At 33.5% G+C, this 25,922-nt stretch overlaps 4 protein-coding genes across 7 annotated transcripts; 1 reads left to right on the forward strand and 3 right to left on the reverse strand.

Annotated features, from left to right (window-relative positions):
- The first annotated feature begins 1,889 nt into the window (after positions 1-1,889).
- LOC108216029 (thylakoid membrane protein TERC, chloroplastic) lies at positions 1,890-8,012 on the forward strand. Of its 2 annotated transcripts, none has more exons than XM_017388683.2 (14): positions 1,890-2,153; positions 2,227-2,304; positions 2,520-2,659; positions 2,754-2,830; positions 4,788-4,875; positions 5,016-5,096; positions 5,701-5,757; positions 6,030-6,111; positions 6,473-6,522; positions 6,753-6,809; positions 6,912-6,990; positions 7,289-7,347; positions 7,623-7,680; positions 7,755-8,012. In XM_017388683.2, exons 1-14 carry the CDS (start codon positions 2,006-2,008, stop codon positions 7,844-7,846), a joined length of 1,146 nt encoding a protein of 381 aa, XP_017244172.1. In that variant the 5' UTR covers positions 1,890-2,005; the 3' UTR covers positions 7,847-8,012. The 2 variants fall into 2 exon arrangements, with proteins under 2 accessions (XP_017244172.1, XP_017244173.1); XM_017388684.2 differs by having other exon boundaries at positions 1,900-2,153; positions 2,604-2,659.
- Positions 8,013-8,732: 720 nt separating this feature from the next.
- On the reverse strand, positions 8,733-12,121 carry LOC108215628 (probable serine/threonine-protein kinase PBL7). 2 transcript variants are annotated; one of them, XM_017388147.2, is made up of 5 exons: positions 11,767-12,121; positions 10,671-10,855; positions 10,291-10,480; positions 9,816-10,207; positions 8,733-9,387 (listed from the first exon to the last, which is right to left on the reverse strand). In XM_017388147.2, exons 1-5 carry the CDS (start codon positions 11,858-11,860, stop codon positions 9,079-9,081), a joined length of 1,170 nt encoding a protein of 389 aa, XP_017243636.1. In that variant the 5' UTR covers positions 11,861-12,121; the 3' UTR covers positions 8,733-9,078. The 2 variants fall into 2 exon arrangements, with proteins under 2 accessions (XP_017243636.1, XP_063948361.1); XM_064092291.1 differs by lacking the exon at positions 11,767-12,121 and adding an exon at positions 11,529-11,581 and having other exon boundaries at positions 8,776-9,387.
- A 2,065-nt stretch (positions 12,122-14,186) lies between these two features.
- LOC108219422 (WRKY transcription factor 44) lies at positions 14,187-18,007 on the reverse strand. Its single transcript, XM_017392870.2, has 6 exons — positions 17,757-18,007; positions 17,251-17,433; positions 17,030-17,161; positions 16,135-16,877; positions 15,755-15,913; positions 14,187-14,560 (listed from the first exon to the last, which is right to left on the reverse strand). The coding sequence occupies exons 2-6, from the start codon at positions 17,431-17,433 to the stop codon at positions 14,359-14,361; spliced, it is 1,419 nt and encodes a 472-aa protein (XP_017248359.1). The 5' UTR covers positions 17,757-18,007; the 3' UTR covers positions 14,187-14,358.
- A 698-nt stretch (positions 18,008-18,705) lies between these two features.
- LOC108219339 (two-component response regulator-like APRR7) lies at positions 18,706-24,463 on the reverse strand. Of its 2 annotated transcripts, XM_017392739.2 has the most exons (11): positions 24,224-24,351; positions 23,845-23,879; positions 23,303-23,694; positions 22,659-22,820; positions 22,410-22,543; positions 22,002-22,139; positions 21,644-21,815; positions 21,155-21,551; positions 20,813-21,020; positions 20,222-20,716; positions 18,706-19,028 (listed from the first exon to the last, which is right to left on the reverse strand). In XM_017392739.2, the coding sequence occupies exons 3-11, from the start codon at positions 23,625-23,627 to the stop codon at positions 18,993-18,995; spliced, it is 2,067 nt and encodes a 688-aa protein (XP_017248228.1). In that variant the 5' UTR covers positions 23,628-23,694; positions 23,845-23,879; positions 24,224-24,351; the 3' UTR covers positions 18,706-18,992. The 2 variants fall into 2 exon arrangements, with proteins under 2 accessions (XP_017248228.1, XP_017248226.1); XM_017392737.2 differs by lacking the exon at positions 23,845-23,879 and having other exon boundaries at positions 24,224-24,463.
- Between the last annotated feature and the right edge of the window lie 1,459 nt (positions 24,464-25,922).

Here is a 25,922-nt window from a genome sequence, read left to right on the forward strand (position 1 = left end):
ATAAACAGAAATACATAAATTGTATCGGGTTATGAATTGTGATATTGCATATGATGATTTTAGAAGTGCAGTATTGCAAGTGGTGTCTCGCTTTAATCTCCATTTAAATCACTTACTACATCTCATCATATTCCCCGAATTTAATCTCCATTTAAATCACTTACTACATCTCATCATATTTAATCTCTTTTTTATTAGTACTAAACAATTACACAACTATATAGCCCCATCTCCCCAACCTTATAAATTACATAGTCGTCAGTTACTAAACACTGAACACAATAAAACTTCCTAATTCTTAGATCCATACATATGAATTACTACAATACCTATCTCACAATCATGGGACTTTCGTTGTGAGCCTCTCACTTTTTCGTTTTTTAAATTTTTAGTTTGTGAATATTAACACTGAACAAGCGTATGGGGCAGTCTTCAATTCCGTCCTTTAACTTATTACTTGTAAAATTTTCTTGTTGTGAATAAAAATATAAATTATAAATTTTAATTCAGAATTTTTTTTAAAATATCAAGTAGAAGTGTGGTTCATAATCAACTTGAATTATGTGCAAAAAATCAAAATGAGAGCTAAAAGAGACGGAGTAGTAATCAATCAAAATAAGTTAAATACGTGAAATTTCTTACTTTCGGTATGTCAATGACCGTACAAATCTTTTGTAAAATACTGTGGGAAAATAGATTTTTTTGCCACTCAACTTATTGTCTTTTTAGAAACTTACCATCCAACTAATTATTTTTTTCTTTTTACTCACCAAAATTAGGTTTGGATCTTTTTTTAACCACCAACTAGGTTCGGATTTGATTACTAGAATTATGATAATTTTTTTGTCACTAAACTTTTTGCGTCTTTAGAAACTAACCACCCAGCCATACTTTTTTATTTTATTTTATTCACTAATGTTAGGTTCAGTTCTTTTTGTCATTGAAGTTAGGTTCAGATTTGATTATTAGCATTACATTAATTATCTGTATCATTATTAAAATATAATGGTAGTCCGTAATATTTTGATGATTTGATATATGTTTATATCTTTATATATAGTACTTTTTATGCCCTCAAGGTCGTTTACCTTGGGTTATAAGAATTTTACACGCATTTTATTTTATGACTTTTAAAAGATGTAGTTTCATAAATAATTTTATTTTTTTCTTCCAAATAAAAATTCAGCGTTTGAATTTGTACACAAAAATAAATTATGAAACTATGTTTAATAAAATTTTTAAAATACGTGCTAAGTAGTAGAAAAAACTGTAAAACTAATGAGAGGGACGAATGGAAAAATAATAACATAAAATAATGGATTATAAAGGACAATCATCGAAAATTAAGTTTTTTCCTATCTATTTATTTATCTTGAAAATCGTAATAAGATAAAGTTATTAAAATTGACGAAGATAAATTTAAGAGAAATCTTAGACTGAGCTGGTCGATTGAAACTTTAATAGCGAAAGATGATGCATCATATCCCTCTATTACACTTTATCTTACCATGGAAGGTGGATTATTTGAAGTAATTGATTTGATATTCATGATTTATTGAATTTTTAGAATTCTAATTATGATTTTTCCTTATTTTTATTTTTCATATGCTCATTTTATATTATTATTATTATATATAAAAATATAGATATAGACACATCATCAAAATATTATATACAATCACTATTTATAAATGATACTAAAAAAATTATTATAATGCTAGTAATAATATCCGAACCTAAGTTGATGGTTAAAAAAAAATCCAAACCTTTAGTAAAAAGAAAAAAAAAATAGTTGGATGATAGGTTTTTAAAAACTTTCCCAAAATACTCGTGACCGAGAGCCCGCAGCCATTTTACAATGGCATTTTCTGTAATTGTAAATTTATGCGAAGTCTTGGGACAGGGGTGTAAAATCTTCGGGATTTATAATTGAAAGGAGTGGACTACGGAAGCCCACAGTTATTGCGAGCAGCAAGTCGGAAGAGTAGCTTTCTCTCCCGCCACCATGGGATTGGCTTCAACAATCCAAACCTCTCCCCCCAAATTCGAACTGGGCCTTTCTCGGGTTCCATCTCTCTTGCGCTCCGCTCCGTTTCCTAAACGGGTTCGGATCCAACACCTCAACTTTGCTCCACATCTGCTCCTCTCTCCCGGTAATTCTACACAATGCTGTTGCTCAATTTTATTACAATTTTTTCAATTTGATGCTAATTTTTGGTTTTATAGTTGTATGTAGAAATCGTCGAAATTATATAGTCTGCTCCAGAAGAACTGCTGATCAGGAGGAAGAATCTTCTACTTCTGGTGCTTTTTTGATGCTTTTTTGATTACATGAATAAATGCATTTTTTCTGTATATTTTGTTGTGAAAAAAATAAGTTATTGTTGTTGAAAAATGAAAACAAAACACATGATAATTATTTTGTTGATGTTTAGTGCTCCTATTAATAGATTTGTTATATGCTTTACTTTGTATTTGGCGAATCTAAATATCTAATATACTACTAAATGGTTTATTAGGTAAAGAGGCATCAAATCTACAATCGTATGATGACTTTACCGACTTCAAGAGTGCTAATGGTGTCAAATTTGTTGGTGTTTCAGAAGGAATAACTCGGGGACCTGATTATAAGCAGGCTGTTAGAAGTGTTGCATTCTGGGTTTGTAGTGCTTGGAACAATTACAACTATTTGTCATTAATCAGGTTTCTGCTTTGATGCGGGCAGAAATGTTATGTGGTCATTTTTTATATAGGTATGCGCAGCAGTGGCTTTTGGTGTTGGACTGGGATTTAAAGATGGAATTGGCAAGGCATCTGAGTTTTTTGCCGGGTATGTCAACTTTTTGTTTAAAGCATCATATTATTGTCTGTTTTCTCTTTCCATTATGTTGAGAATGCTCAGTAGTGATCGCAATTCTGTATTTCACATAAAACAAAAAGGAGGCTCGTAACTACATAAGCCAGTAGCTAAATATCTGCTAGAAGATTGCATCACTTCTACATGAAAAAACTATAAAGGTGGATCACCTGAAGCATAGCTAGGTGACTAGGTCTTACATCAAAACCCCTACTGGTCTTTACATGTATTCTATTGATTTTTCCAGTAACCAGAGTTCATAATGTAGTTTTTATAGTACTATCACACAACATTTCAGACAGTAGTGCACCGGTTCTTCTTGCCTCTTTATTGTTGTAAATGAATATGAATTGAAACTGATTTGGATATCCACAGAACATAGAACTTAATTTTTGTAAATGTATAAAACCTATACCCTACCTATGTAGTGTGCACTTTGTGGACAGATTGTATATGTATGAAGTTGGATCGACTTAAAAAGTTAAAATTTGATATTTATTTCTCATTTAGATAAACAAAAGGATGTAAATTGATAGTCTGATGAAGATGATGACGTGGAAACACATCTCACATGTTGATATATCTACAGATACTCATAGATGAAGAAGAGAGAGAAAGAGAAGTTGTTTGATATAAAATATTCTTATGGAAAAAACTCTGATTAAAATAATGTGAAGGTGATTTCACCGCAGTGAAGCATACTCTGGGGAATGTTTGTTTCATGAGATTAAACAAGGGATATGATTATAAACCTTTAAAAATTTTAATCTCATTTTTGTTTTGCAATAGTAGATTTGGGATTGGTTTAATAGATTATAGTCCTTTAAAATATTTATCCCATGTTTGTTTTGTTGGATAAGGGATTGGATTATAATCCTCTTCAATACTTGGTTGGAGGAAGTATTATTTAATCCCCTCAAGTCATTTTTAAAGGATTATAATTCCTTCAATATAATTCTACGTAAAACAAACATGAGATTAGCACATGTAAAGGATAATAATCTAAATCCATATGCTATCCTTCAAAACAAACATAGTAATAAAGATTAAGGGAACCAACCCTACGATTAATCCTTGCAAACAAACATAGGATTGGATAATTTAAAGGATTATAATTAATGGGAATAATAATGAAGTATATGGATTTTAATCCGCGGACTATAATACTATAAAACAAACATGGCCATAATGGATTGCAAGTTTGCAACCCATAAATATAGAGAAATATTTAACGTCAATGATGGAAGCCCCAAAACTTACCCTATTAATAAGAAAACTAATAGAAACTCTGCTACTTAAAACAAATCCACCACCATAGGCATGTTAAAATACTAACTATCTTAACTTGCAAACTACAAACGAGGTGAATTGTATTTGTCTTATTGGAAAATTGTATTTATATATAAGTAAATAGTGTTTTGTGTATTACAAAAATAAATTAGGTTCTATTGTTTCGTGAATTTTAGTGAAAACATGGTTAGCCCTGAAGGTTTGTAGCCGAACATAACCCCTCCTACTGTTATATACATAAAGAAATAAATGCCTATATAGCTCTGCATCATACCTTCACATATATATTGGCTTCATCATATATGGGTTACTGTATTAATTATTTTGAACTGGCATGATTATAGAGGGACTATTTTGTAACTATACTGTTGCAGGAAGTCACACTGGTTCCAAATTTGACTCTTTTTTATTATTTTTTTTTATAGAAGATCATGCTAGCATAGAGAGGGTTAAAAACTGTATAAGCACATAAATTTTTACAGATTAAACTGTATCCTTGACATTATGTGGATTAACTATCAAATCTCTTGCTTTATGTGTCCAACTTATGTGTGTTGCAGTTTTCTGAATTTTTCACAATTTCTGTAATATTTTTAGCTTGACTTAAAGATTTACTGTCTTCTTCTTGGGTTTATTTCAGCTATTTACTGGAGCAGAGTTTGTCGGTGGATAATCTCTTCGTTTTTGTTCTCATATTTAAGTATTTCCAAGTCCCATACACGTATCAGGTTTGGCTTCCTGGATGGAAAAGAAGATTTCTTCTCATATTATGCAATTTGATTTTCTTCTTACTCGTAAATTAATTATAATTGCATTCTCCTTTCACCTCATATATTACTGATAAAAATTTATTTTTATGTGAATACAGAACCGGGTGCTTTCATACGGTATTGCAGGTGCGGTAATATTCCGGTTGGCGGTTATTATTCTCGGAACTGCCACCCTGCAGGTAATTCATACTAAACTATAATAACTGAACATATGTATGATTTGTAGTTTGAAACCGAACACAGGTATAATTTGTAGTTTGATACGGTACCCTCATTGTTGGTTACCTCTTCTACTCACATCTGTTAAAATTACCATTAGATATGATACTTAAAGAAACTCATACAAATGTTTTAAGATTCAATTCACAACAACATATTAAATTTTCACTTATACAATATTAATATTAAAGATATAGATAAATGTAAAATCCTGACAATTACATTATATTCTATTACATAATTTATTAAAATATAAAAATTAAAAATTACTGGGAAAAAATCCATTTAAAATTAATTCGTGCTTTGCATGAGCGCGAGCGGTAAGCTAGTGCGCGCGCGCGCGCGCGCAAATTACATATACATATATATTCAGCAATTGGCGCAAACATAGAAAGAAATGAACTCATCCTCTCATGCAGTGTAACATATTCTTTTATGTTTCTAAAGTTCTAGGTTACTATCTGGGTAATTCCCCCCTCCCCTTCATGTTACCGAATCTATTGATACTTGGTCTAGTATTTTCTGATTTTTTTTCTTTTATTCTTTTGACATTTATAATTTCAGAGGTTTGAGGCAGTTAATCTTCTTCTGGCAACAGTGCTTTTGTACTCATCTTTCAAGGTGATATTCTGGTTTTTAATTTTGTGATAACGTACTACCTATGATTTGTTTAGCAATAACATTATGTAATTAAAGTAGCTTCAAGTGTCAAGAATATGGTTACAATCACTAAAATGATATCGTTATAGACTAGTTACACTTAGATTTGTGTTTTTTAGGGCACATTATTGACACTGACTGCCAACTTTAATTTGCTGATAGTTGCTTTACAGCAGTGTGATTTGTGTTCAGAATAAGTCAGATTTTTAATTTTTCTCTGCATCTTTGTATAGCTGTTTGCCGGAGAAGATGAAGATAGTGATCTCTCAGACAACTTTGTTGTAAAGACATGCCAGAAATTCATTCCCGTCTCTTGTATGCCTCATATTTGAACTTTTTGAAATTCTATATTTGCCTATTTTAACTTCAATTTTCATCCTAGGTTGGCTGCTGAATATTGTTTATTTTTGAAATGGATTTAATCATAGAGATGTTTTCCATGTTTCTTTAGCAGTTTAGATAGCGCTGCCCAGTATAATATGAGAATTATGAAGTAGTTCTGCATAGATTTATATTAAGAACTTAATATTTGTTTTTTGCTTGTAGGTCTACCACATTATTACTGTACTTTCTAAAGTTATTTTTTTTTCCCCAAAATAAAGTTTGCAGATAATGATATTCGCTTTTTATCTATCAACTCTATTTTCTTACTTCCTTCCCCCCCTTGATTTCGCAGCCAAGTATGACGGCGACCGATTTCTAACAGTTCAGGATGGCGTGTGGAAAGTAAGTTTTAATTAATGTCTGTTGGTGTCGAACATAGCATTCTACCAGCCTATTATATTGCTGCAAAAGCATAATTAAATACACAATAGTGTCTACACGCATTTCAATTATTCAATAATTTAATGTTACTAGTCGTATTTTGCATCTACGACCTCACATGATCTTAAAATAGTTCGATTTGTCTTATATTTTTGTCACCATCTCTAACAGGCATCACACATTTTGGGCAGGCCACCCCTATGCTTCTCACTGTAGCAGTTATTGAACTAAGTGATATTGCATTTGCGGTATGTTATCCACATTCTGGTATAAATATAATAGCAGTTCCTGGATTGCTGCTGCTATAATAATATTGTTTAGAGATAAATGTTATTCTTCTTCCTTTGTAGGTAGACTCAATACCAGCAGTATTTGGTGTTACACGAGACCCTTTCATTGTTTTCTCTTCCAATATCTTCGCGATCTTAGGTACTAATTAAATGTTTTCTCAAAGATTCAGTTTTTAATTATGTCTAAAATACATATGAATTAGTTTTGGTATATGGAGTTAGGTAGTGAACAAAAATGAGGTAGACATGTTATGCCTAACTCCAGCAAATTGATCATTATTCTTATATAAAGTTTGAATTACAATTTGAAGTAATTTTTATTGGCCATCCTATCTCTGCTATAAGCTGGACTTGTTACTTGTATGTGAATTGTCATTCTTTGTGTGAAACTTAACTTGTTTTTTTCTTAATGAGGAATTTGAATCCTGTCATTGTAGGATTAAGGTCTCTATATACACTAATTTCTGAGAGCATGTCAGACTTGGAGTACTTACAGGTGAGTATCCGTGACTGCACTGAACTGCTGCTTAAAGTGGATAGTTTGTGTGTGCCAGCTATCTTCATTTTTGTCTTCAGCAAACTATTTCTACTGACTAAAGTGGAGTGTCTGTGTTCTGTGTGCGATCTTCACTATAGTGTTCAACAAATTATTTCTATAAAGTTTTCTGTACCTTTATGACTCTTCCTTTTTTTGAATAATGATTTTGAAATTCCTTATTCTGGAATTTTATCCCTATCTGGACTATGCCAATTTTTTTTATTTCTGTGCAGCCCTCCATTGGTGTTGTTCTGGGGTTTATTGCGTGTAAAATGATCGCAGATTTCTTTGGTAGGCATCTTCTTAGTCCTAATCCTAATTAAAGGTAGAAGCAAGCAAAGATTCTGAACGTTATTTAAATGCAGGTTTTCACATATCAACCGAGGTATCTCTTGGTGTCGTAGCTACAACTCTTGGTACTGGGGTGTTGCTTAGTCTGATGAAGAAGTCTGATTAGGTGAAGAAGGAATGTGAATGAAGCCCAAGAAAAAACAAAATGATTCACCTTGCCCCTTTTTTTTTGTTTGGTACAATTTGTAGTCGTGAAATTTAGCAGCTCTTTTGTAGCCAATAGCCATAGTAGGACATGCAACAGGGTGCTTAATGCTGAAAATTGTTTATTAGTTCATGTCTTATAAAAGTTCGTCTCCATAACCAGCTGAACTGATTCGACGGAGTACTAAATAATTGATGAAGCTAAATATTATTGATAGACCAATGAACAACTTGCATCCATTGAACATATTACCCTTGTTTCTGCATAGGTCATACGCTCTTGTATGATACTTGTTCGAAAAGCTCACTGCCAGAAAAAGAATTAAAATTGAGACCATCTAGCATACCCTTTCTGATGGAACTAGTCAGATTTGAAACTCATGTACATTTAAAATGAAAACAGTTTTCCATGTCTCTCGTCTATTAAACCCATAAAAAGGGTCGTTTGGTTCGCCGAGTGGTATGGGGTTGGAATGAGAAATCGGGTTATGGGGTATGGGTTTAAGGTATCATATCTGATATCAGGTGTTTGGTTGGGTCCTGTAATCAATATATTTCAAAATTTAAAAAAATTATATTATAAATTTATATTAATTAAAAAAATTAAAAAATATTATTATTATATATTTTTGCATTATTGATTATTGTTGTATTAAAAATTAATATCTAATATGGGTTTGAGGTATGGGTTTAAAGTTTTAATTTTTGCAACCAAACAACAGGTATGAGTTTGGAATGAACAAAACTCATACCTGATTCTAGATACCCTTCAACCAAACGACCCCAAACTAAAAGGTGTTTGTTTGCACTATACAACAACCTGGTACAGTTCTATATTACAGGGGTCGTTGAATGAAATACACCTCGTAGTTTGTACAATAATAGAGATCATTTTACATAAAAGAATCCATTATACTGATATTACTATGGTTCTGCAGTGGCCACAGGTGAGCCAATTCAATAGTCAAGATCAAGTCTTAGAGATGCACAACCCGCTCTAAGTTATACACAATATATGAAGTATAAAAATTTGTAGCCTTTCCTTTGTCATCCCGTAAAAAACCTCTAATCAGACCACTGGATCAAACCAAAGAAGTTGAGACTGTGAAAGTCTTTGACTAGTGGCAATCTACCTAATATAAGAAGCAAAGCATAAAACTGAAGCCAATATAAAATAAACTACCATGAGAATGCTCAGTATCTTCTCTCACATCCACCATCATCATATCGTCTCCTGTCCCCATCTCTTTTAGTTCTCGGGGGAGTGGCAGGTGACCATTGCGAGCTTTGTTGTGGGTGGGTTCTGGGGTCAAATTTCTGTGAAGAAAGATAACTCAAAGCTGTGACAACATCAGCTATAGCGGGACGCATATTAGGCTGCTCCTGTACGCACATTGCTGCAACAGCAAGAGCTTGATACAGCCCCCGTGTAGGGTATTCACCTTGAAGCATTGGGTCAGCTATCTGTGAAAACTTCCTCCTATCTTTAAATAAAGGCCTTGCCTGAAAAAAACATGAACCGTAGATTAAAAAGCATTAGCAGTAAACTAGCTGTTAAAATTGATAGTTATATTTTATTCTACAGAAAATTAAAAACCAACTCCGCATATCCATGATTTGCATATCGTCAAACACAAAACTAGTTTTCCAACTCATCTGTACTCAACTGCAAGTGAGTATAGAAGAAAATTTATATCATCTCATTGACAAGTAGAGTTTCCGGTTGCGATATAGAACATGAGAGATCTGAGTCAACATTCCATTATCAAAGAAATCGGTTTCAAGTGATCTATTTTTTGTGCTATTGAGGACAGTATATTTGGTAATCGCTAACAATATTAAAATGATCCATATTTAGTAAAAGAGATGGTTGCTGCCAAATATTTCAGCCACAAGGCAAAAAAGAAAGCTTCCAGAATATGATTACTTACCCAGGCAACAAGAGTGTGATCACCCGCAGTTTTTGTACTTTCAACGGCTTTCCTACCTGTAATGATCTCTAAAAGGACCACGCCAAAGCTATAAACATCTGACTTCAGGGTTAATTGTCCAGTCATTGCATATTCTGGGGCGCAGTATCCATATGTACCCATAACCCTTGTGGATACATGTGTGTTATCACCTACAGGCCCAAGCTTAGCTAAGCCAAAATCAGATAACTTCGGATGATAATTTTCACCAAGCAATATGTTGGAGCATTTTAAATCACGATAGATCACAGGGGGGCTGGCTTTATCATGTAAATACTCCAGTCCTTTTGCAGCACCGGCAGCTATCTTCATTCTTGTATTCCAGTCAAGTCGTCTTTTGTCAGGTGAAGGATCTGCCAACATATGTAATATGAACTAAACTCTAGTAACGTGTCTTAGAATTGGAAAAATGATGATTCACAGAAAATGCACAAACCGTGAAGATGGTCATCCAAAGATCCTAATGGCATGTACTCATAGACCAAAAGTCTCTGGTCTCCATCAGCACAATAACCAATCAAGTTGACAAGGTGATCGTGGTGAAGCAATCCTAACATCAATACCTCAACAAGGAATTCTCTGTTCCCTTGCAGTCCGTTACGATCAAGTTGCTTGATGGCTACGACCTACAACAGACATAGAATGCTTTACATCAAATCACAAAATAAGGCAAGTATAACACACAATCAGTGCCACATAAAGAAGAAATGCAGAGCCACTATACATACTATACACAAAAGCATATATGCGAAGCCTTTTTCACTTTTTCCTAACCACTAGGGGAGAGAAATAATTAAAGTCCAATCCCTGACCAACCTGATTTGAGTTTTCAAGTCTTCCTTTATATACTCTCCCAAAACCTCCTTCTCCCAGGAGGTAGTCAGCCCTGAAGTTTTTAGTCGCTGCTGCCAAATCACGAAATGGAAACGTTCGTGCTGCCATATGATCAGACCCTCCTTCTTTAGATGCCTCCTTCATCTTTATTGATGGCTTCAAATTATCTAAAAGCAAAAAATTGTTATTAAGCAGAGTTATTAGATGAAATACCAGAATGATAACCTCTTTAAGAATAAATAAGGATTCAACATTGTCATAGATCGCGGAGGAAATTATTAAATATGAAATGAACCTATCTGGTCACCTCCACACTTAATCTAATAAGCACTTTGCACTCGGTCACTCACAATATAAGAAATTACCAAAAATATATTTAGTATGAATTCTTTGGCAACTATGACCTAATTAATAGAGTAATTAATAAATCAATCAGGCTTTTTTTTGATCAAGTATGCTAGTCTACATATAAGATAGCCTTTTTCCTAATAACCCTGCTTCACTAAGCAGTAAGCATGAGTATACACTTTCACGAGGTATAACTCAGAAAGTCCATTACACAAATATTACAAAATTATTATTTAGATAACTCTCATATTGGCTACTATATTGCTTTTGAGTATAAAGCTATATAACATCGCACTTGATTGAACTTGATCAAGTTTCTATACCCACAAAACTACAACTTATTAAATCCGGAACTTCTCTCAATTAAGCACTTCCTATCTTAAAACATACCACAAAAATTCTCATGTTACTACCCCTTCCCTATCGGTTTAATTTAAAAGATTTAAGACCAGCAAAACAATCTTTAAGCTGAGAATACAGGGAATCACATACAAATTGTTGCAAAGCCCAGTCATTTCTCCTTGTAAGCATAACTGTGCACAGTCTCTACCTACCCAAATAGTAATTCAATTTCAATTTCTTTACAGATTCATACACTACATCAGACTGTAAAAATACACAAATTTTAAGTAGGATCCTCAATAAATTCATACCGGATCCAACCATTGGCATAAACGTACAAACACACACAATCCGAAGCATAAAATAAGCAATGGATAGCAATAAAAACCTATAGAAGAGGATTGAACTAGATCGGACGGCTGCTTATTCAAATTCTTCTTCTTCTTCTTATGCTTCTTTCCAGAGCAGGGAAACCACCCCATTTCAATAACAACTAGTTGTATTCAACTCTAGTACTGAGTTTATATTATGCGTGTGGGTACAGAGGAGTGGTTAGAAGAAAGGCTCAGAGAGAGAGGGAGAGAGAGAGAGAGAGAGAGAGGGTGGAAAGTTGAAAACTGGACAGTAATAGCAGCTTGGGTTTGTCTGTTTGTAAGCACCGGACGGACATGGTCAATCTTTCTATTTTCTATTACATCTCTGTTTTGCTTTGGGTTATTATTACATCTGTGTTTACTTGTAATCAAAATGAAATTGTAATAAACTTGGGGTTAAGTTTATCAACCCACGGCCCACACGCCTGTCTTTATTATCCCTTTTTCGATTTTGCTCTGTTTTTTTACTAGCCTGCTCCTTCGAGTGTTGTGGAGTCCGCTATTTTACCAGCTGTATATGGTAGTAACTTTCTGTCTCTTTTTATATAGTTTAAAAATATTAATTATTTTAAATTTTACTATTTATTTATCTATTATTGTTATTCAAATTAATTTAAATTGAATTGTGTGTATATGTTAGTCAAATGTTAAAATAGTAACCTAAAATATATTATTTAAAAATGTATATTTAAAATTATTTTTCCAGAAAAAAGGCATGTTAGATGGAGAAAGGTAGTACTCCTTGCTGTGTCTTTGTGTGTTCTTTCTAACGTTGAAGTTATTTTTGAAGATTTTTGACAGCAAATCATTGTGGTTTTTATTTTGATCATCATAGCTTAATTCATCTACCATTATTCTGTTTTTGACTTCAGGTGTGAAGTCATATTTGATTACACTCATGAACAGAGTTAAAGAGCGGCAAAAGTTCAAAACAATCTGTTACTTTTTGAGATAGTAATTTCCAAGGCAAGGTGCTAGTTAAAAATATTAATCAAATAATATAAAATATACATTACATCAAAATTTATCTGAGGAATTATTTTTGGATGATATTGATTATATTTAAAAAGAGTATATCATTATTTTTTCAAATGATTATAAATAAAATATATTATTATAATATAATAATAGAGATCTAGGCACGAAAATCGGCCAAATAAAATTAATATGAAATGATTGTTTATATTTTTTGTTAAGGAGAATAACCTATTAAACTTTTTTACTTAATTTTAACATTTTTTATTTATGATATGTTATCTATATTTTTTACTAAGATTTTTTTCACTTTGGAGGTACTATAATGAAATGTTATCTATATGAACGATGAGAAGAATAAAATGGAATATCGTCTTATGCGAAATGCGGAGACAAAAAACGAAACTCAAATGTTCTCAATCCCGTCACAAATTTTAAATTGATAATTTCTAATTAAACGTATCATAATTAAATAAATACTTTTGCAAATATATTAATATTAGCTATTAAATAACTCATGCTATATATTATGTTAATTATTTCTGACACAATTCCAAGTTTCCAGAACTATTCTAATAAGAAAACATGAAATTGCAGCGGTGGTTCTTGCATCTGAAAAATTTTAACAATTATGACGGTAAAATTATGGGTGTTTTCTTATCGAATTTATAGTCTATTTGTAGTAGACCATCCATCTTTTTGAACGAAACAGCCGTACAATTCATCTGCGGTATTTTATCGTGTAGAAAAAAAATATATTTTTATAATTAACACCAATATGAAACGAACTGCACTTTTACTTGTCAGATTCTTATATTTAACTGGACTTGAGTGCTAGATGAACAATATGGCCAAAATCTCTAGTCAATAGGAACCTCGCGTGAAAAAAGTTCCCTTGGTTCGAATTCAATTTCTGATGTTTATGAGCAGACACAATTAATCAGTAGTACAATTTGAACTAAGCAATTGAGTCGTCGGCAGCTACCGACTAGTATAGAAAACCAGAAGGTACTGGCAATGATCAAATTTTATCATTACACGGTGTATTAGAATTCAAATTATGTGGGGATGAATGCAATTTTCTGATCATGGTCCATCCAAAGAAAGTGATATTTGCTCTTCAAAAGCAAAGAGTCAAGATCATGGACCCTGCAGGATATTGATGCATGTACTACATATACCCCAGATAGGTCTAAACATCATTTAATGAATTGCAATTGCACTTCTGTGCTCTGATATATAACACAGGCAAAGTTGCTAGAAAACTACACATCAACGTGTGCTGGCGAGGGCGTGCAACTCTGTCTGTTAAGATACAGGTATTGAAGTTGGTATGTAGCAACCAACCCTTCTGCCGGATGTATTATTATATCACAGCCCACGGCTGGGTACCCAATAACTTCTTGCTATAAAACGAGAGGCAACCCTTTAAAACGATTAGGTTATCAAGACAACTAAAGACCTTTAATGACAAATTATACATTGATACACTTACAACTATTAAAATTAAACTGATCGAAAAAAATTCATTATCCTATGTTACTGCAGCGACAAGTTCAATAACACTTTTTCAACCTTCTAGTATTCAACTACACTTCAATTAGTTGGTTAAACTGTTTATGAAGCGGGAATTAGTTCTCAATATCAGTCTTTAAAGAAACAGGAGTACCCTTCGAATCTGGTCCAGATGCCACTAGATTCTTGTTATTGACTGGCGGCTTGTGATGATTATGTTTTCCCTCGTATGTTGTGATAAAGGCTGTTGGATCATCTGATGCTCTTTCGACATGCTTGCGCACATTGCACCTGAGACCGGTGCACCTATAGTAACTTCTGAAATTATAATAAAAAGAAACAAAAGATAATCCATGAGCATCCCGTATCATTGCTTAGAAAAAGATATTTTATTTTAATAAATGAGGGCAGGACCAAAAAATACATCCATGGAAAAGGGAGTTCATATTCATTGTACTAAACCAGCATTCTCTTTTACTGTATAATCTATTTATGTTGTGAAATGCGCACACTCACAAAAATGCAATTAAACCACAAAGCAATAAAGAGTACATATTTTGCTCAAAATTATAAATAGTTGAAATGATTATAACACAGACTAGGTCTCCAGAGTTTTGGTGCTGGTTTGAACATTTACTATAATAATGTGTCATAGTCCCAAAACATAATACAAATAGCTCACATATAATCAATTAACCAACTTCAACAGCTAAATTTCACAATCACTAGTTGTATTAAGAGACCCTCTCTCACTTCCTCTTCACCATATTTGTTTGTAAGTGTAATAGAAGAAGCTCCACAAGTGGTATATTAAAGGTGGATGTTGTTACTTGTCAAGTGCCTAGGCGCCTAGCACCATAAAATGATTTTTTGACACCATAAGCAATACGTACATGGTCCCCCAACGGAGGTCTTCTCCTTCATGCACATAATTTATTTATTTTTGCTGAATTCCTCCATGCACATAATAGTTGTCCACATCATCATCATCAACATGAATCTTTCCAAGCAACCACTCACTGCAATCATCATTCACATCTAAAGCAATCGGGTATTGAACAACATGTGCTTCAGGACTATGCTCCAATGCTCTATTACACTCGATATATATCAAGTCATTATGTCATTTTTGAGTTGGCATATTCCGCTAATAGCAAGATTCTCATTTTTGTTCTATTATAATTATTATTCTATGTTTAGGGAAATCTAGTCTTCATGCAAATCATGTGAGTTGTGCGAGCAAGCAGACAATCATTTGTAACAAGAATAAAATTACAATCATTTGACTGTGATATATTGCATATATTGTTGTATACTCGCAAAGTGCACTTACTAGCACAATTAAAAGCTTTGTTAAATAGATGATGAGTGGTACACTCACTTATACCACATTGACTTGAGCACTAAGTCCAACATTTTAGATATTTTTGTAAGCCTGTATCAATCTCATTCTAGTACCAGAACCAGAATATTAAAGCAGCGCTATATGCAATACTGAGAAGCTAGGACAACCTGGGGTTTGGGTTTCCCTTGACGATTTTCTGCCCATATTTTCTCCAACGAAAACCATCCCCTATAAGCTCAGAATCATTGGAACTCTGGACCACGCCATTAGAAATTTGTAGGCCTTCCTCTTGTATGCCAGCTTCATATAATTTATTCTTATTTTTCCTGAAAGAAGCAGATGAGTCTGAACAAATTCATAGCTCCAATTTGTCTTGATTCCAAGCCAAAAAATAAAATAATTTCAATGTATGAAATATAGAATAACATAAGTTGTCTTAAACACAACAAGATATTACAGTTAAATACTAGCATAAGTAGCACTATTTTTATTCCCATATAGAGTTGTGAATTATGAACCACTAATAAGAAGCTAGTGATCAACTCACCTTCTCTTACTTGTAGGTTCATCACCCTCTACTTCAGCTCCCTCAGTATACTCCTCGCAATCCCTAGTAAGAGCATGAAGATCATTAGTACTTATAGAACGGCCTCCGATAGCCAAGGCTTTCATAGGATCGCAACAAGATAGTCCTTTGCTTATATTAGAAGAACTGGAAGGTACTTCGGCTCCATTCTGATCATCAGACCTACATTCAGAACCCTCATTCTTCTCATTTAGGTTACTATTTGATAATGAGTAATTTGATTCTTGACCAGTTGCCCCAGATACAAATCCTTGCCCTTCACCCTCTAATGTGTTGCGCTTATGAAGCTTGGGTTTGGAATGATGGTGCTCACCCTGGTACACGATTTCTGCTATCTGTCCATCCAATGATCTTTCAACCTTCTTTTTGACTGGACAATTTGGGTGTGTACATTTATAGTAACTACGTGGATACTCACTTCCTTTAACATGCTTTTGTCCATATTTTCTCCAGTTATATCCATCATAAGAAGGCCTATCTACTGTATTTGTAGGGAGCAGTTTATCTTTATATTCTTTGGAGCTGTCTTCTGCCACCATCCTTTGTAGGGGTTTAATTTCTCTCTTAGATTCTGATGTTGTTGTCTTATTACTACTACCGTTCAGGTTATTTTCAGATTTAAGATGGCAATGAACTTGGTTAGGAGATGGACTGCAGGGGTCACTCTGAGGTAGTGCTTCATGGTGTTGAAAGCAGGAATTCTCCTGGAGGAGGAAAAATAACCCCCTTGTTATCAACAAGGAATTAATATTTGAATATATCAAGTTAGCAAACAGTGCAAGATTATCGAGAACTGGTTCCCAAGGTATACAAGTATCTTTTCTCATATATCATTGTACAAATAATGAATACTAACCATATTTGCTAGGAGAGAAATAGTCCTCTTCGAAACCAGCTTTGCCAAGGGTTTGTACACCACAGTAGATTTATTTTCCACCTTCAGATCTCTGTCCAACGAAGACGAAACTGTTGTTCCAAGTGCCTTATCCTGACATAAAACAATAATCAAGATATAAGGAAATCGATAATTGATTAATCTTACCTAATAATGTTGGTCAATATATACAGAAAATTCACCTTGGAGGAAATCAACTTAACCACAGGCTTAACCCTCACTGTTTTCGGTCTAGTGGCAAGAACCACGGGTTGAGAAGTTGAATTCGAGGTCGAAGCATTGATGTTAGCAGAAAGTAACACCGAGATAGCCCTAACCGTCGGCCTACAAGCAACTGGTTTAACTATACCCGTCCTCTCTTCCATCTTCAATTCATTACAATTTTCAATAAAAAAAAAAATTAGTAGTCACTTGAGGCACATACATAGGCATCATCCATCTCAGTTCAAGATAATAACTAACCAATCAGTTTTTTGTTCAGGAGGCAACTATGTTTTCCAATGAAAGAGATTATTCATCATCTAGATCTCTATTTATTCACTTCTAATACAATTACAGACCACAATAAAAATCTAACAAATACGTGATAAGAGGGGATAAGGGAAGAATTAAACAATTGCAACTAAAGTACATGAATTAAGAAACAGATAATTTATAATAACAACTGGATTAGTAGTTTAGGACACACCAGTAGTTGTGGGTTCCAGAAAGAGAAATCCTCAAAGCAGATGAGACTTCAGATTATGATTATATGTCCTCTAACATCTGCAATTGATTAGAAATCTGAGGTGGTGAAGTAATAAGCTCGCAATCTAGTATTAAAAGTTCTACGTTATTTCTTCATTTGACTTGGTTGTCTTATTAATGGTTATAATATGACACTACAGTGATTTGTTCTGCTTTTTGTGTGTGAGTTTGACAATGGAGTTGGTAGACTGCAGTGCGTGAAAGCTCACCTAACTTATCTGTGTTTCCTTATTACGGTACTACCCCTACCTTACCAACTAATTACTTATCCACTGCACTTGCCGAATGGCTGTTAATCTTTCCTTTTGCAGCTGCAGTTTGCACCCTTGAAACCGTAAATACTCCTCGTGCAGTCGTGCTCGGAAAAAGGTCAACCAGACTTTTAAATGTAGATACATGTATATTAAGAAAATAATACACTCGCGTATTTTAAGTCTCTTATAAAATATAATTTTATAATAATTTTTAGATTTTTTACGTTAGTTTTTGACACGTATTTTGAAATTTTTATAAAATATAGTTGCATAATATTTTTTTTAAAAAATTTCTCAAAATACAAATTTGACATTTAAATTTTTATTAAAAAATTTATAGGAGTCTCAAGATGCTAGGCTTCACAGATAATATCTCACCATATCCTATATTTATGGGGATAAACTTTCTTAAATTATATGAGTAATTGAATGCAATACTGAATCGAGATCAGTGTATAATCACACTCTTTTTTGAGATTAATTGCGGACAGATAAATGAACTTGGAATGTCAAATATTAAAGCACGGGGATGCTGCAAAACTGATCTGCACAGCACAGAACAACACAACGCAACACAAAAATTAACATTATGATGGAAAACAGAGATCGTGAATTGGGGATAATCACAACAGGTACTATACCATCTAAACAGAAACTTTCATATAAATATTACAGAAACTGTGTGTGTTTGTATGAGCAAGCAAGGTCTACACACAAATGAGGGGAGATGGGAAAGGAGGAAGTTTAAAATGTCATTATCATCATACCACAAGTCAAGTATTTCCGACACTTCAAGTTCTTAGTAAACCTTTAAGAGTAATCCCTTCATATACATCTTTTCCTTTTAAATACATTAGTTGCTATAAATGGTCAGTTTTTGCTCGCCTAGCATCTTGCACATGTAAACACGGCCATTACTACCATTACTCTCCGCATCTCTTCTTGTGCTGGTAGCGGGCCTGCAATAAGAAAAAAAGAACATGAGAGAAAATAAGTAGGTGTTGTTGGCAGATGTTTTTCTAGAATTCTACCGGAAAGATGATTTACATTTCACCGGCAGAACTTGAATAATAAACTATACAATATAGAATGTGGAATTTATCTATTTCATTGTCAGTTAAAAGTCTGATTGCATAACAAACCTTAAAAGGCTCAAGCGATTGCATAACTTACATATTACATGTAATGTAAGTTCCTAAATACACCCTGCACATGTTTATCCTGTTCAACAAATGCACTTAAATGATAAATAAAGCAAATTCTCACAAATGCATAGTTTAACAAGTCAAGTTGACAGTCAATAGAGAAATTGAACAATTAGAGATTAAACACAAACATGCATTAAGGTAACTAAATGAAGTTAGTCTTCCAGTTATGTTGTGGATTCAAAGACGTATGCAGATATTTTGCCAACTATAAATTGTGTAGCCATGTTGTAATTTACTTGCATGTATAGTACTTAATTGGTTGATCCTAAATCTTTCCCAGTCTTATATATTACATGTAACATTTTTCTCATGAAAGGAAGACAAAGAACTAGTATGCAGCAGAAGTACTGATCTGTGTAAAAATAAGCTAAAAACAATGCTTCAAAAAGTAGAAAATAAATATATTGGATGCAAATTTATGAGGGTGCATATCATATAGAAGGCAATTTCATATGTATCCTCTTAGAGCATTTCCAATGCAATGCCATAAATGTGCTATAATAATAATTTGGCATATAATATTTTATGCATATTAATCTCTGAAATAGCAGGTGCTTAATATGAAACCAAGTACAAATGTTTTTAAAACAAAGATAGGATGCAATTTGGTGCCATTTTAAAACTATGTATATGTGTATTGGACTACGAATCCTATTTTAGCACCAAAAATCACATTTTGCTTTTACAATATTGCAATAGCCATCTGTAATTTAGCACTAGCACTGGACATGCCTTTACATAGTAAATTAAGTGGTACCTATAACTTTATCTATCAACTAGTTTCTAATTTTCGCGCAAAAATCTTACGCCATCAAGGTTTTACGAATCACGTGTCTTTGAATTCATGAATCCAATATAACGAAGATGTACTAGATAATGTGAGAAAATTTATTAGAATAAACTGAAGAATCATGTTCCAGAAGTTTAGTATTCAGCATCATTACCTTGTTGCCAAATCGAGGCTCCTTTTGTCTAGACTTGATCAAGGAGGCTTCTCTATGTCCAGATCTGCTTTGATCCATTCTTTTTCCGCTGCCACTCTCACTAGCATCACCACTTCCACTTTTTCCTGCTATGTGAATATCACTTTCTACATTTGTTCCTCCAGCATGCACGACGGTGCTGCTTCCATTCTGACCATTGCTTCCATGCTTACTGCCTGAACCACTCTTGTTCAAGCTGCAATTTCCAGGATTACCTTCAACAGGTCCAACAAAGACATTTAATGACCTCAATTGTGCAGACTCTTCAGTTAGTTTCTTATATGACAGATCCTCGTTATTAGATAGTGGCTGTTCTCTATCGATATTGTGGAAATGATGCACATGGTGATGATGATGGATATGCTGGATCGGAAGCTCCCGCGGTGAACCTCTGATTGGAGTCAGCAAAGCCGGGGATGCCAAATCATCAGTTTTAACCAGTATGATTTGCTGAGGCTGGCAATTTAGATCCATTTCAGTTCGTGCAAAAACAGATAATAAGTTCAAATCATTGATTGCTGATGTTGCTTCTAATTTTTCTGATGATGTTACCTTATCTCTCGAGATTACTGCTGGATTGATAGAAAGTTTGTCAGTCACGGAACCCATATCTACATTATGGTTTACCCCCCCTGGACTTGGACAGAAAATATTCCCTTTCGGACAAACTCGAATATCAGATTCGTTTTTCACAGTTTCTAGAGAACCACTTACATTGATCCCATCACGCGTCTTACAACCATTTAAGGTTGCATTGATCCTACAAAGTGCCACAAGGTAATGTAGATAAAACTGTTGAGTGTTTCAATTGAGGTTGTTAAACAACAATTTCCAGGAATAAAGCCAAGAATGAGTAATACATGATTAACTTATGGTCTTTGTATACATATATACCTTGAGATGGCTGAAAGGTCTGAATGTCTTGAAACATTGTGGTCAGTTTCAATAGCTTTCCCAATATCTTTAGCAACTCTTGGCCGCTTTAAGTTAAGCTCAATCTCTGGTTCATCCTTAGGATTATCAAGGGCCTTATTCTTTCCTTTACGAGTTTTGGCAAGATCTTCACTATTCATTTGTAGAGAAGGATTATTGGTAATAATAGCCTTATCCTTGTTAGATGGATGCCCGCTGTGGTTTACCAGATCTTTACCTCTTCTCGTCTTATTTGGATTTGAATAACTTAGCTTGTTTGTATCTGCGGATTTGAATGGAACCTCGTTTGGATTGTTCAGTTGTAATTCGACCATATTAGATTTGCCAATTGCCAAGTCTTTTCGTTGACGAACATTATCTGGAAAAAAGGAAATACTTTAAATCTGATATGACATGGTAACAACGAACTAAAAGTGCATTCATGTTGTACTTTGATCTGTTCATGCATACCAAATTGTTCATCATCTTCTTTGTATTCTTTATATCTAATCGCAGGCGCCATTGTTTCAGTACCAGTTTCTGCGTTTGAGCATAGTTGTGCACAAGTACTGTCTGAGCTTTTAGTTCTTTGATCCCTTGCAGACATAGCTTGAGAGCTATCAACCCCTTTAGTCCAAGAACTCTGCAAAGTTGAACTTTATATATCTTTCCATATCATGGACATATAGACTATAAACCTAAGCTTCTTTCTCATGATCGATAATGATCTATATAAGACACGATACCAGACTACTAGGGTGATGCACAAACTTTACTTCCTAACTACTAGACCAGCATGTAGAACAATGATAAAAATATTCATATATACCTGACTGTCACTGTCCTCATCAATGCCATCAGTCTCTGAACCAGTGCTCATACTCCTGCTTCTCTCAGATTTTAGACCACTTCTTGATTTGACGGATTTTTGAGTGTATGTACCACTTTCACTCCCACTACCGCTAGACTGAAGCAAAAGGGATCAATAAACTTAAGAATTGAAAATATATCTTCCTAATAGCTGTATGGTTACACACTAGCACTAAAAATAAGTCCATGCTATTAAATACAATGTAAAATCCACGATCAAATCATGAGCATGAAGCCACAGAAGGGATGAGAATAATATCCAAATAAGTAAACCCATGAAGCATGTGCACGTATATAAAAGTCTGTATAACCATAAAAATAATTAGGAAAAGTTATTGACGTAATGCACAAGCAAAGGAAAACTCACACTGTGACACCTCCTCCAGATATGCTGCCAAAGATTTTTTAGCTCATTCTTTCGAATAGGTTTACTTAAAAAATCAACTGCACCTTTCGACAAACACGTAAAAACCAAACCCATGGAGTCATGCGATGACATCACTGCAGCATATCAATAGATAAAAAAAATTACTTGATTTCATATAGGTAATGTAATAATGCAATATAATAATTATGGAAATAAAGCTTTAAAATTATATGAAATCCTAGTACGTACTAATCACAGGGATATTCTTCCGCATCTTATGACTCATGATTCTGCACAGAAGACCAACCCCAGATAAACTGGGCATCACCACCTCAGTCAAAACAATGTCTATCTGATTTGATAGATCTTCTAAAATACGCCAAGCTTGCACTCCATTAGCTGCTACCATTACTGCCAACAAAGATACTGAAACTGAGTTCCAACATTATATATGCAAACACAAAGAATGAGTCAATGATCTAATAAAGTATAACTATATTTGGAATTAAACATTCCTACCGCATAACAATGATCCAAAGACGGAGTATCTATGTGCGTGCCTAAAGACTAAATTCTAACAAAGCAAAATCTTACGTAATTAAAGTTATCGACAGATTCCAATTTTACGTGAATACTGACCGACAACATATACAATGGGACCAACACACTGACAAAAGATTCACAAAATCCTATAAAGATGCATTGACTTTGTTTCTATGCAGATGACAAGCATATACATGCATGTCCTACACTCTTACTTACAAATACAAAAAAAAGGGTATCAAACTCGTCATCCTTCCGTTCTTGATTATTCAAAGTGAAATAATTTTATAAAAGCATCCGTAGTTGTGTACGCTACAAAGCATATGTATAGATATTGTATTGTTATTGACCTTCATAACTAAGATTGCGGAGAAGTGCAGCAACAACATGACGTGTAGAATCATCATTTTCCACTAGCAGGACCTTGATGGTTCTAACATGAAGAAATCTTTCCCAGTTAACTGATGAACCCTGAGATCGCTGTTGTTCAAATACTTGCATACCACCTTCAGATCCATCTTTCACATCTCCAGTTTTGTTTATCCCTGACCCTTCACCTCCAAATTTACTTGTTCCGCCACCAGAATTCCCAACTCCATCCCTCGCAGACACATCTTGCAAGTGGCCATTCGCCTCTTGCCCCTCCACCAGCTTCTCGTTTCTATCAGTCATCATTGAAACACTACTGAAACAGTGACTAGACCTCCTTTGGAACTCAAAAAATCGCAGTACATAGCTCCACCTTGCGCAACACAGCACAAAAACTCTTTAAGATACAACACCAATAATCCTTACAACGGTACTATCATTTAAAATAACAAATCTAACAAATATGTTAATAAATAAAGATCTATAAATAGATAAAATCAATATAAATCTAAAAAGAACCAACCCGAGTTGGTTCGCATCTTATAAATCAATCATCACCTGTACACATCAAACAAAAAACACAATAACATGTTACAAGAACCCTAAACATATCACATCAACATCACTTATAACACTAAATCACGCACACGCATGAATTCAGGCACTTATTTAAACATATAATCAACATAATTGAAAACTAAACTCTAACAATCAGTAGGTGTATTGTGCTGATTTAACATATAAACACACACATAAACACATGTTAATTACATGAGAACTGGAGCGAATCAACATGAAATAAACTCAGATGGATTAATGAATCATAACAGCGTCTCGAATTAATAAAGTAAATTAAAATTCCGCTTCGATATAATACTGCTAAGAACGAGTGATTAGCTAACCTAGAAGCAGAGTTTTTGAATTTTATTAGCCATCTGGATGAGATAAGTAGAATTGATTAAGAGAACTGGAAATTTGAGACGAAGCAGTGAAGTGATTTTTGGTTTGGGTTTGGTTTTGGGGGAGAAGATGACGTGGTAAAGCTGAATATAAAAGTACACGTGGAGTGAAATGAGTGATGACGTGGACGATGAGGAGCTGAGGGAAAATCAAAAAACGGGAAGATAGAGAGGGTGGTGCCTAGTGGACTAAAACTAACGGTGGTGAGTCGACGCGGCCCGGTCAATATTACTGTAGTACAATTTCTGACCTGCTGCTTCCGTTTTCTCGCTTCTTTTTGTTAGCCATTCAATCTCAAGGTGGTTGTTTTTTCGTTTTAATTTATTAGAAATTATATTTTTATTTGCCGATCCATAATATCAATATTGTTACCGTCTACATGTAAGTAGAATAACTTTATAGACTGTCAAAAAAAAAAGAATAACTTTATAGACAAGAGACGGCTGGAGCTTTGGATTTTTGAATAAATTTGCTTATTATTTTATACATTAATATATATTTTAATAAATCTTGAATGAATAAAATGTGCAACTTCAATGACAAGATATCACTGTGCGATCTGAATCGGCTGTTTTTCTGGTTTAAATCAAGGATCTGTGATATAAAAATTTATTTCTCTGGATTTTAAATTACGAAAATAAGTGATTGTATGATAATAAAATAAATAAGAAACAGGTTTAAAACAAAAGAAACAGGTTTAAAGTCGCGATAGGTAGTTAATTAATTTTATTTTCTTATAAAAATTACACATAAATTTTAAGTTACACGTATTTTTAATTTTATTATTATATTTATAATAATAATATATAAATGGTTAATAAATGAGAATTATCTATTTATGTGAATAAGAATAGATGACGTGAACGAGAAATTTGTTCTAATCGAAAAGAAAATTAGCGAGCTTTTTTGACATATTAAAAAGATTTAAATTTAGATATAAAAAGTAGCAACAAAATATTTAACGAGATGACCGTCAGGGTAAAAACACAACTCCTGATAATAAGTTAAAGTTTTTGAATTCATGTTTTTGTATATAATATTTTGGTGTTTTAAATAAATAAATCACAGAAGCATATAACTAAAAAAGTTAATATTCACTTCGCTATCTAATTATAATCAACAATGTAAAATTTTAAACAAATAGATAAATCCATTTTCTCAAATAATTAAGTTTTTTTATCAAGTGACTTGAAATTATTATTTTATATATTTTTCTTGAGTTATTCCGAGCATTCTCAAAATAACAATCCTATTTGGTTTTTAATAATAATATTGACCAAAATTTGATCGTAAATAAATATTTAATCTTTTATTATTTTTAAAGACCGAAAAATACATGCCAAAAAGTAGTTCAAATACAATTTTACTGGTATAATATTTTATAAAAATTGGTCAATTTAACAAATCAAATCAAAAATATTACTGTACCGTGGCAGCGGTATCTATCTGGTCTCTGTTTTTTCTGATCAGAATGCTGATGGTCATGTAATCAATGAAGCATTGGTCCAAAACAAAAACCAGGGAATAAGTAATGAAGACTAAACACAATGCATGACAAGTATATATGCATGAAAAGTTAAAAACAGAGGAGAAATCGAGCAAGAACCGAGTTCATCTGACCTTGATTAAGGGAAATCGATC

The sequence above is a fragment of the Daucus carota genome, chromosome 4, assembly GCF_001625215.2.
Source record: "Daucus carota subsp. sativus chromosome 4, DH1 v3.0, whole genome shotgun sequence".
In the NCBI taxonomy this organism is placed as follows: Eukaryota; Viridiplantae; Streptophyta; class Magnoliopsida; order Apiales; family Apiaceae; genus Daucus; species Daucus carota.

Coding starts and splice junctions, on each gene's coding strand:
- LOC108219422 (XM_017392870.2), bottom strand. CDS start 17,433: ATGGAAGAGAGGACGGGTATAGTTAAACCAGTTGCTTGTAGGCCGACG. Junction 17,162..17,250: donor TTAAGTTGATTTCCTCCAAG/GTGAATTTTCTG, acceptor GTTTTATGTCAG/GATAAGGCACTTGGAACAAC. Junction 14,561..15,754: donor AAGGGAAACCCAAACCCCAG/GTTGTCCTAGCT, acceptor TTATAATTTCAG/AAGTTACTATAGGTGCACCG.
- LOC108216029 (XM_017388683.2), top strand. CDS start 2,006: ATGGGATTGGCTTCAACAATCCAAACCTCTCCCCCCAAATTCGAACTG. Junction 2,154..2,226: donor ACATCTGCTCCTCTCTCCCG/GTAATTCTACAC, acceptor TTGGTTTTATAG/TTGTATGTAGAAATCGTCGA. Junction 6,112..6,472: donor GAAATTCATTCCCGTCTCTT/GTATGCCTCATA, acceptor TTGATTTCGCAG/CCAAGTATGACGGCGACCGA.
- LOC108215628 (XM_017388147.2), bottom strand. CDS start 11,860: ATGGGGTGGTTTCCCTGCTCTGGAAAGAAGCATAAGAAGAAGAAGAAG. Junction 10,856..11,766: donor AGTTCAATCCTCTTCTATAG/GTTTTTATTGCT, acceptor TTTTGCTTTTAG/ATAATTTGAAGCCATCAATA. Junction 9,388..9,815: donor ATCACACTCTTGTTGCCTGG/GTAAGTAATCAT, acceptor TGTTTTTTTCAG/GCAAGGCCTTTATTTAAAGA.
- LOC108219339 (XM_017392737.2), bottom strand. CDS start 23,627: ATGATGACTGATAGAAACGAGAAGCTGGTGGAGGGGCAAGAGGCGAAT. Junction 22,140..22,409: donor TCTGGAGGAGGTGTCACAGT/GTGAGTTTTCCT, acceptor CTTTTGCTTCAG/TCTAGCGGTAGTGGGAGTGA. Junction 21,552..21,643: donor AGAAGATGATGAACAATTTG/GTATGCATGAAC, acceptor CCTTTTTTCCAG/ATAATGTTCGTCAACGAAAA.